This window comes from Lithobates pipiens, unplaced genomic scaffold, assembly GCF_037356315.1.
Source record: "Lithobates pipiens isolate NorthernLeopardFrog02 unplaced genomic scaffold, aLitPip1_a1.2 Scaffold_22, whole genome shotgun sequence".
NCBI lineage: Eukaryota > Metazoa > Chordata > Amphibia > Anura > Ranidae > Lithobates > Lithobates pipiens.
In genome coordinates this window covers 166,359,044-166,370,211 of record NW_027507784.1, presented here as the reverse complement: position 1 = coordinate 166,370,211, position 11,168 = coordinate 166,359,044, and the positions used below count along the sequence as shown (strand labels likewise).

The following is an 11,168-nucleotide window of genomic DNA, read 5'->3' as shown; positions in this document are numbered from 1 at the left end:
TTATCGCTGCTTCCAGATCATATACTGCAAGTGCTCAGGCTCCAGCTGCTGTATTGTGTGCAGAAGACCGCTGATGGGCTGGAAGAGGAACAGCAGACACTTTCACTTTTGCTCGTCAAATTCTTCATAATCATTTGCAGGTAGATATTGTTAAAATATTTTTGCAAATTATGTTGTTGCAGTCTTTTGATTGAATAAAGAATGTTTCCTGTATACTACTAGGAATACAAGAGGGTAATTTTGATTCAGATGGATTGTGATCTTGTTGGTCCTATGATGGATTTGCCATAAGAATGCAGTCCATTGAGGGTACCCAGAAACATCTGCCCATGGAAGAGTTATGGCTATCAGTGTAGGACCAGTAAGCTTGGTGTAATGTCCCCTACATCCAGTGTTCTCACACAGGAGCCATGCGTCTGCATTTCTGTTTTTCTTTCTTTCTCTCTTTCCTTGTTAGGGTTTCTTTGTCTTTTTGTATTGGTGTCTTTACTTTTGCACATTCATGTCCCCCCCCCCCCCTTCCTTTTCTCCCTAATTTTTTCTGTCTGGCTTCACACTTTTTTCCCTCCTTTTCCTTTTCCTTTTCCTTTTCCTCCTTTCCTTTCTTTTTTCATCCTTTCCTTTTTTCCCTCCTTTTGCCTTTTTACTTCCCTGTTTTTCTTTTTTCTTTTTCTTCCTCTTTTTCTTTTTTCTTTTTCTTCCTTTTTTTTTCTTTTTTTTTTTTTTCTTTTTTCTTTTCATATTTTATTTCTTTTTATGGTTATTTTTATTTTTCATTTATTAATATTTATTTTCCTTTCTTTTTCTTTTCTTTTTTTCCCTTTTTTTTCTTTTTGCATTCATATTTTCCTTCAAATATTTTTATTTACCTTTTATTTATTTTTATATATCTTTATATTTATTTTTATTTATTTTTATTATTTTTTTTCATTTATTTTCATCTTTGTTTTTGTTTTTTATTTTGTTTTTTTTTTCTATTTATTTTTTGTTCATCCACCCCCTTCTTTTCTTAATTTTGGCAGTTTTCTCCTTTCTTCTTTCTTTCTTTTCTATCTATAACGTTTGTGTATTTGGTTTTCCTCCCCCTGGCTCTCTTTCTCCTTTATTCTCTACTAATGGGTCTTCCTTATTCGGCTTCTCTGTTCTATCCTTGTTGCTCTTCTCTTGCGCCTTGCTCGCTCTTCACTGATGTGCTCCTGCACTCTCACGTATTCCTTTCACATTTTTTACATTCCTCTGACGCTGTGGCGGCCGTACGTCACTGGTTTCCGTGAAGACGGCGGCTCCGCGGCTAGGCGTCCTCCCTATCCCCGGTTGCCATGGCTACTACACATGCGCAGCTACGTGGCTGCCGTGATTGGCGGCCAGAGCTGCTGACTGAAAGCAGGATGACTGGGTCCTAGTGGTATTGTGTACCGCTCGGACATTGTTCGCTAGTGTACCTGATCTAGCGTGATTATACTGACATATTACATGTGGTTTGCATTATGAGATTTTATCAGCCAATACCCCTGTCTGCAGTAAGTTACTTTTATACATAGTAGTTTTTAAAGTTTTCTAGCAGGATACTGACGTCATTTGACGTCACAGTGAGGATGTGTAACTATTTTTTTTTCTTTTTCACATGTTTTGATTGGTTATTGATGTGTATATAAATTCTGTCTTTGACACTTTTACACTGTATCGCATTCCCGATGAAGGGTCCTGCGTGGCTCCGAAACGTGGCACTTTTTTTTGTGATGTGATTCTTTCCATTAAACCTTTTGGACGAAAAATTGTCTATCCATGGTGTGCTGGCGAATATGTACGCTCATGGAAGAGTTATGACTATCGGTGTAGGACCAGTAAGTTTGGTGTAATGTCCCCTGCTCGAGTTCCATTAATGCCCTAGTATGAAATCAAATGATACTTTATGCCACCCAAGATATAAAAAAAAATGTGTAGCATTCCACATCTGTTTGATGACTTAATACTCTTTTGAGAGGGGGGTACAGTACATTTGCTCTAAAAGAAAACAATCCTTTACATTTAAAGCAGCGTTCCACCCAAAAGTGGAACTTCCGCTTTAAGGCCTCCTCCCTGACTCCTGTTTGCGAAACGGGGCTTTTGGGGAGGAGGGGGGGGGAGCAGGTACACAAATTTGACAGGTACCTGTTCCCACTTCTGTTCCGGTCGCCTAGGCGAATGGATAGCGAAGCTCTCGCTCCCGAAGTCTTTTTGGACATATGACAGGTCCTAGAAGACTTTGGGGCTAGTCACAGAGCACAGCGCAGCTCGCTGATGCACAGTGGGCACCCGGCTGTGACAGCTTGCGGCTTGACAGCCGGGTGCCCACTGCGCATCCCCGAGCTATGCTGTGCTCTGTGTCCATTGTATAGATGCCGGTGCCGCCGAGGGAGGACACAGGGAGAACACCACTGTGGTGAGTACACACTGGGCCATGGGACAGGTAAGTGGCTGTTTAATAAAAGTCAGCATCTACACTTTTTGTAGCTGCTGAATTTTAATAAACATACAAATGACTGGAACTCTGCTTTAAATTTTTTGTAAGTGTAAAGCTCTAGTTTATACTCTGATGGGATATCAGCCATAATATTCAAGAGTATGTTTTCATTATCACTATCGCTCAGTTTTATAAAGCATTAAATGAAAGTTAACTCAATTGAATATTTGGAATGAGAAATTTTATGAAGCGTCAAATACTCCAAGTCCAACAAATAAACTATATAACGGACAAATAAACACTGGCCTATGTCTAGCAGGCAAGCAGAATGATATTTTTCATTTAAACTACATCTAAAGCCAAAACATTTTTTGTATTTTGGATAGAGAAGATATTTATTAAAATCCCCTTTTTTTGTACATTTGTGTCCCAATAAGGTGATCCCTATACTTCCTTACTTGCAGATGCAACAAGAAGTGAGAAAAATTGTCTCTGCCTGCATCAGTTACAGTGGATGGCTAAATATGTTGCAGGTTGACCCCCCTGTACCCAAGGACCTTTTTGGTCAAGTTTAGACTTGCTACACATTGATATCTAAAGGGTCATATCTCACAAGGGAAGAATTAAAGTACGCTGCATGGGTAGGTTTGGCTGAATATTGAATTGGGTCTTGATTCTCCAATAGCACGTTGAAGGATGGGCAGATATCTTCCCTCCTATCTGTCTCAGGTAGGGATTTGCTCACCCGACTGCAATCTAAAAATTGCTATACAACAGTCTTATTTCGTTAAAAAAAAAAAAAGCTTGTTTGATTTTCTAAACCTTAGTAGCGTTAAATGGATGTTTGACCGTAGTGATAACATTTTTTAACGGAGCAGGTGGGGAAATCTTTCACTAAGAAATTAATTCCTAAAAGTTTGTCATTTTTCCTCTGGGAAATTACATTATGTCCAAAATCCAATGTTAAAAAAACAATTTTGAAGTACTTCAAACAACTTTTATTCAGTCTTCAAATATACAAAGAATTTTCATATAAAACATTAATTTGAGAATCTATCATTGTGTAGCCAACTTAAAGTAGAATTCCAGCCTCAACCTAACTAGTATTAAAAATGTCCCCTCCTCCTACTAACACCTAGGCTATGGGGAAAAAAAAAAAGTAAATACCTATTCGCAACCCTCTCTGGTCCAGTCACGTGATCCCATGTGCCAGCCAGCAGCAGCTGCAGGGGACAGGAGTGAGTACTCATCAATGGCTGGGAATGCTATGGGGCATTGATGTCACCTATGGGCTACCATGTCTCAGCCATTGTCCTTGTACCCTCCACTGCCCTGCAGCTACCGCACAGGGGGGTCAGATCACATGACCAGACTGGAGCGGGCTGGAAATAGGTAAATACATACATCCTTTTTTTTTTTTTTTTTTACACAGGTTAGTCAGGATAGGTGTTAGGGGGGCAGAGGGGACATTTTTAAGACTAGTTAGGTTTAGGCTGGAATTCTACTTTAAGCATACCTCTGAAACGAAATTACATGTTGCTGTGAGCTTTGGTCTTTCTCTTTGTGGACATAGATGGTAAATAACAAGACATTTTTCCAATATATTTTTTTTTCTTTTCTCAGAAATCTTTCCAACGTAGAGGAGATTGGATGCTGCTCATACATTAACCATGTCATCACAATGACAACACTTTATGTCCAACAGGTGATGCCTATTTTCCCTTTTACCAATATAGTTGTTTTCCATTCCTTTAGCAATGGTGATTATTTAAAATATCATGTAAATGCTATGAAGATTGTTTAGTAAAGGTGGAGCAGATTTGGAAAGTTGCCCATATCATCTGAATTGGTATTAATTAGTATTAAAGTGTAACTAACTTTTTTTTATGTTTTTTTTCGTTTTTTGTTTAGTTTTGGATAGAGGGGAGAGGGATTAGAACACCTGTCAGTTTTTATTGCTGTCAGTGCTCCCTGTTAAAGAGATTTACCCTCTCTTTTTGTCCTGTTTACCATTATCATTGAAAGTGAAAGTAAAAGAAAATCCCACATTTTGGGTTATTCCCAGAAAAGTAATTTAGGAGAAATCTTCCAATGAGGACACTAGTTTTGGTGACCTTGGGGTCCCCAAGGGATTCTCTTAATTTGCAGGGATTTCCTCTCGCTTCCAGTTTTGGCAATGAGACAAGAAGTGAAGGAAAATCTCCAAAATGGGATACAAATGGTAAGAAAAATTATGACAGGGGTTATAACCCTCCCTTGCGCTATCCAAAATGGAAAAAATACGTTTCTTTCTCATACATCATGGGACACAGAGTTAGACTATTATTCGTTACTTACTGGGTTATACACCATCTTCAGGTGAATGGACACTGGTAGACAAAGTCTTAGACAGGAAGTCCACCCCTATATAACCCCTCCCGTACAGGAAGTACTTACATTTTTTACCAGGGTCTGCAAGGTGGATGGGCTCGTTTTATTGAGCTCTCTATAGCTCCAGGTCTTGAGTCCCTAAGTAGTTCTTATAATGAATCAAGGGATTGACCAATCAGATCCATTTGAAGAAAAGCTTATATGCTTAAATAAATGGTAATCGAGCCTTGCAAAGAAGACGCAACGATCCTGCAAGCTTTTGCCTGTAACACGACCTTTTGAGTACCTTTACCTTGTTGTCTTGGCTGTTTTTTCTTATGGTTGGTCCGCGCACGAGGGGGCACCATTGTGCATCTCTGTTTGCCAGAGTGCACGAGTGTTCGCGGCTCTTTGGTGGCCATGGCGCACGAGGCTTCACCACAGATGTGCACACTCATGCAGTCGGGCATACGCCGTAGCCTGATCTTGGCGCGTGAAGATTTGTGTCTTGTGCGAATACAGCTGAGTGCGTTTGCCGGGACCGCTCATGTATGTGCATCGTGTTCAGTGAACATTTAAACAGAGAATAGCTGACATACGGTGCTTCCAGGAGAAAGCTGTGGGACAGAGAACAGGCTTTGAACCATTCACTTCAGCAGTTCATTTCTCCTTACCCGGGTCACGTGAGTCACCAGGTGTTGGTTGACAGGCTAAGGTGCTTAGCAGGATTGTTGCATAGGGGCTTAGTGAGTTCTATTTAAGGGTCTCCCTTCTGCGGTGTGTAAATACTAAACCCAGGTACTCCCTTTTTGTGGCTTGCAATGTCTTAAACAAAGAGAGTGGAATGAACGCTACAGGGAAGAACACATCTGTGTACATCTGTTGACCCCAAATGATGTCTACTTAGATGAAACGCTTCGGGACAAACCCTGCGGATGCCACTGCATTGGCCATGTTGTACATTTTTAAGCGCTTTTTATACACCTACTAAATGTGAGTGTTCCATTTATCTTTTATTAAACGTATTATATTTTTTTACTGGTTCACACTATATGGAGTTCTTTTTTTGGCTATACTGTTTGACTGCATGAGAGGATCCAGTACATCATTGATATGCAATTAGCGGACATCCAGCTGTTGCTAAACTACATGAGAATTGTAGTTCTGCAACAGCTGGAGGTCCGCTAATTGCATATCCCTGCAGTACATCATGCTGGCACATTTCTGCTTTGTGTTGATTTCTGGATGGAGGGACCATCTTCCACTCTGATCCTGGCTACATACCTAGATGCTTCATGTATTGGTGTCTTACACCACAAGCTTTATCGACTCATTGAGCGTAAGCCCATTGGAGTCCTATTTCTCGGGTAAGCCTTATTACAACTGGTGGTGGTTTTGTCACAGTTGTTTAACATAATACTGCTGTCATGTGGATATTTCTTTTTTGGTTTAGAAGTTATTCTTTTTTTCATCACTCCTTTATGGTCTTTTTTTTACATCATACACATTTTTGTATGATTACATATGGACTCATTGAACACTGGATGCTTTTTTCCATGTTGGTAGTTTATATAATTATGCTTACTGTTTGTAATTATAGATGTTTCAATATTATCTTTTCACACCACTATTTAATGTATTGTATATGGCTATTTACATCACTCAGAATGTGTAGAAGCACATCATTTTATTTTATTTGTATTAATTTTTTGTTTGTGGTCATTCACATTTTACTTTACTACTTTTGCATATACATTTCTGAGTGTTGCCCATTATTTTCATCTCAAAGTTTTTATTGAGTCTTACCAATAATAAATCCACACAGAATAAGAACATTGTCTGTCCTATGAATGTCATAGTATGATGAGCATCTCATTCACAATTTACAGCTCAGAACCCCCATGAAGTGAGTACTGCTCGGTGAGACCAGAAAAAATAATAAAAAGAAAAATGTAGAGAAGTACAAGAGATTGGGTACCATCCCTCCCTCCCTGACACCCCATATGGGATCTCACTGTGTTGAAGGGGATAGACAATACACCAAAAATCAATAACAACTCTACTCAAAGAGACTGCTTTGCCCAGTACCCATGCATATGAACAATAGGAGGAGACAAGAGGTCTGAACTATAATTATATGTAATAAGAATCATTGAACGATTGAAATTTTAATCTAACAACTTGTCCATTGTTATATTGCCAACAATAACTACCAAGAGGACTAGTTCCCAGTACTGAAATGAGAGCACATAAAGCTTTATCATTGGACAGGATGAGTGAAAGAGATGGAAAAGCGAAGAAGAAAGGCAAATAGGAAGGAAGGGTAAGAGGGCACTATGGAACATCTTTGAGAAATAGTTCACAGCTGAAAATCACAAAGGCACTTTAAGATAATTCTTCCAGGGTTCCCAAACAGTGTCAAATTTATCTGAAGTATCCAGGATATGACTAGCAGTCTTCTTCGGGGTGATTATCCATGATATTTTCTGTTTAGCAGTTGCAAAGGAAACTGAGGGTCGTTTCTAGGCTCAGGTGATCGTTATCTTGGCCCCCAGTAACATAAAGTGAATACGTTTCCGTAAAGATTCATTACAACCGACCGGCCCACTATTTAATAAAGCCAATTCGAGTGTTTTTTGCAGAGCTTGACCGGTTACTTTGCGTAGCAAACAGAAAATTTTATTCCAGAACACCCGAATCCAAGAACATTCCCACCAGGTGTGAAAGAATGAACCCAGTAGGGAGGCCAGTCGGGAGGGAAACATATCAGCGGGTGATAACCTTTTAGATTAGCTTCCATCAAAGAGATTTTTACCATTCCTTTAAAAGATTCCACTTTCCAATTGACATCCACATCAATTTCCCAGTTCAGGGCGTATGGGGTTTATCCAGGCTCTCCACCAGCGATGCATAGATTAATGATATACCTCCTCTCTGGTCCATGGCTTCAGAACACCATCTCTCATACATGGTAATTTTCGATGGGTCTGGTTTTGAGGCCCAAATGGAGGATAGAAAGTGCCGAATTTGGTGTAGGCAAAACCTTTTGGAAGGGGCCATATCCAGGTTACTGACACAGTGGCCTAACGTATATATAAGCCCTTATACGTTCACCATTTAAACACTCTAATATCTTGTCCAAGAGGGAACTAGGGGTCATTAAAAAGATGATTTAAAGGGTGGGTACCCAAGATCTTGTAAGGCGATTTGTATAAAACGTCACATAGAGCCATTAAGTGTGAAAAGGTAGGGGCTAAAATTGGAGGTCTCTGTTTGGGGGGAGCCCATATCAAAAAGTCAATAGTGTGTAATGGAACTGCCTGTCTATCCATATCATACCCAATCTGGTTTATTACCGAGAGCATAGACAGTAGAAAATTGTGCTAGTTGAGCCGCCTGATAATATATAATATTTCCATAGGTTTGGTAGCCTTAGACCTCCCCGTGTGTATCTTCTATACAGAACACTCTTAGGGCATCAATAGCCTTTGTTACCCCAAACAAATTTCATCATCTGGGATTGAAACTTCTCTAATTGTTGTTTCTTTACCGGTATGGGAAGGGAGCAAAAAATATATACGATCCTGGGAAAGAGGGTAATTTTGATCGAATGCACCCTAACCAGGACAGGTTTCCCTGTCCCCAGCTAGACCTATCCGCACTCAATTTCTTAAACACGTGAGGGTAATTACTATTATATATTTGATCTGTATTGGCTGCCAAGTTGATTCCTTATTTCGGTATGTGTGACGAATTCCAGTCAAATTCAAAATGTTATTAGCCTTTATACAAGTGCCGATGGAGTGGTGACGTTTGACTCCGCCAATTTGGTCACATTTACTCAAAGTCCCGAGGCCCTCCCATATTCCTTTAAGAGTTTAACAATATTTGGAGTAGAGATAAGGGGGAAGTGATGAATAATAGCAGGTCGTCTGCAAACAGGGCACATTTATGTGTACGTTGGCCACATCTCACCTCATGAATGTCAGGGTTATCCCTAATTGCAATTGCCAGGGTTTTATTTATAATGGCAAAAATTAAAGGGGAGAGAGGGCACCCCTGTCAAGTTCTTTTTGAGATTGGGAAAGGATCTGAGTAACAGCTTTGAAGCTTGACCTGGGCCCTGTCAAGTTCCTTTTGAGATTGGGAAAGAATCCAAGTAACAGCTTTAAAGCTTGACCTGGGTTCTCGGATGGTCATATAGAACCAGTAAAATTTTCACAAACTTTGTGCCAAATACCCACCTATTGAGGGCCTCGAATAGATATGACCAGTTGACCATGTCTAAAGCTTTCTGTAAGTCCATTGAAAGTAAGAACCCCTCCTGATGAGGACCCCCGTCCCAGTTTGACTGTAAAAGGGATACTGTATCCACGGCCTTACGTATCTGATCTGGGCCTTGTCTCTCTGGGATAAATCCCACCTGATCTTTGTGGACATATCTTCCTATGAATGCAGACAATCTGTTGGCCAAAATTTTGGTAGTACTTTTAGATCATTGTTAATCAAAGAAATAGGCCTATAATTACTGATATCCAAGTGGTCCTTACCTGGTTTGGGGATGACCTAAACAAACGCTAGATTAGCCTCGTTGTCCAGGGAGGATCTGTCACAGAGGGAGTTAAAAAACCTTGTTAAGAATGGGGTAAGAGTAGGGGCAAAAACCTTATAGTATCCAATAGAGAACCCGTCCAGGGGCCGAGCCCTTCTTTAGGTTTTTGATCACTTCCAGTACTTCTGAGTCTGCTATTGGTTGATCTAGGGCTAGTCTATGTCTGCATTCCAGCTTGGGGAGCGGACTCTCATCCAAAAAATCTGTGAGATTGGAAGGATGGGGTCTCTTCTCCCTCCGATATAGTTTGGTGTGGAAATCGTGAAACGCGGCCATAATCCGTTAAGGAGTTTGTGTGAGAGTTCCCGCAGAATCACAAATTTTAGGAAAAGAGAGAGTGGAGCCTGGGGGTCAGCTTGGCAGGCAGTTTGGGCCCTATTCTGTCTTTTTGGAGGTAGGAATGGGCATTCTTCTACTGTATATACCTCTCTGCCTGGGTGGTTAATGCAAGATTTAGGGTTGCCCTCCCTGATACCAATAATGTTTTAGAATGAGGAGTCGGATATTTTTTTAAGGTTTTTTAGATTTAAAAAATTCCCGTTCTAAGTTTGCTATATCAACCTGTCTTTCTTGTTTAAGTTTTGTGGAGAGTTGAATAATCTTACCCCTCATCACTACTTTGTGTGCTGCCCAAAGAGTTTAGGAGGTGACTTCCCCATTGTCATTAACTCGGAAGTATTCCCCATAATCATTATCTAGCATGGTGCAGTGGACTGGGTTGCATAAAAGAGATTTGTTCAAGCACCATCAAAATGATCCCTTGGGACCATGTGGTGTCATAAGAGAACACATTACCATCGCGTGATCTGACAGTGGGAAATCCCTAATTATCGACTTGGCGATGAATGGGATTGTTGAACTTGCTGTCAAGATATGGTCTATTCTTGCTATAGTTGAGTGGGGAGCAGAATAGTAAGTATAGTCTTTCGTAGCTGGGTTAAATTCCCTCCAAATATCTACTAGCCCTTGGGAGTGTAGAAGTTTGGTGATCTTAAGACTTTGCTTGGGAGGACGCAGTGAGTGAGCGCGACCATTTCCCGATTTGTCTATGTTATCCAATGCAATATTGGAGCCGCCTCCGAAAATTATAGTGCACGTAAAATAAGGGGAGAGGGTGTTTATTGAGTGGAAGAACCGGGCCAGCCTTCCAATGCTCCTACCAAAAGAATATATCTCTGATTTCTTTATGGGGAGAGAAGGCAGTTTTTTTGGAAAAAAATATTCCCACCCCCTTAGTCTTGTGTGCTGCATTAGCCAAGTAGAATTGGGGAACTTGGCATGTAGAAATTTAGAGTTATGTTGTTTTAGGAAATGTGTTTCCTGCAAGAGGAGTACCTTGAGATGTTGGGGGTGGGAGAGCTGAAAATATTTCTGATGCTTCAATTCAGCCCTTGGACGTTGTGAGAAGCTACGTTAATGGGGGTAGATGTTTTGTTAGATAAAGCCATGGATCAAAAAGGAAGGGACATGCATTGCTTTATAGAGACCTACCTTCCTCCAAGAGAAGTCCATCAAGAACCTTGTAGGAGAATAGAGGAGGCATACCTGCTTTGGAAGTTTAAATATATTGCTTCCATAGTGCCTGAAAGAAGAAAGAGAAGGTAAGAAGAGCCAGGAAATGAGGAATAGAAGAAGAATCGCAGCAAGAAAAGGCAAGAATGGGCCTGGGAAGTTAAATGTTAAACCAAACATAAACGAAACATAAATCAAACAGTGAAAATAGTAACACTGTATAATTGACTAAACATCCCAACAGAGTAGAGC

General features: G+C 40.3%; 1 protein-coding gene across 1 annotated transcript in view; it reads left to right on the top strand.

Annotated features, from left to right (window-relative positions):
- The window catches only part of LOC143924325 (neurobeachin-like protein 1), a 204,938-nt gene continuing 193,770 nt past the window's right edge, over nt 1-11,168 (top strand). Inside the window, exons 1-2 of the mRNA XM_077448575.1 lie at nt 1-140; nt 4,067-4,148. Coding sequence (XP_077304701.1) covers nt 4,125-4,148 — 24 coding nt within the window. The 5' untranslated portion in view covers nt 1-140; nt 4,067-4,124. The remainder of the gene's footprint in view (nt 141-4,066; nt 4,149-11,168) is intronic.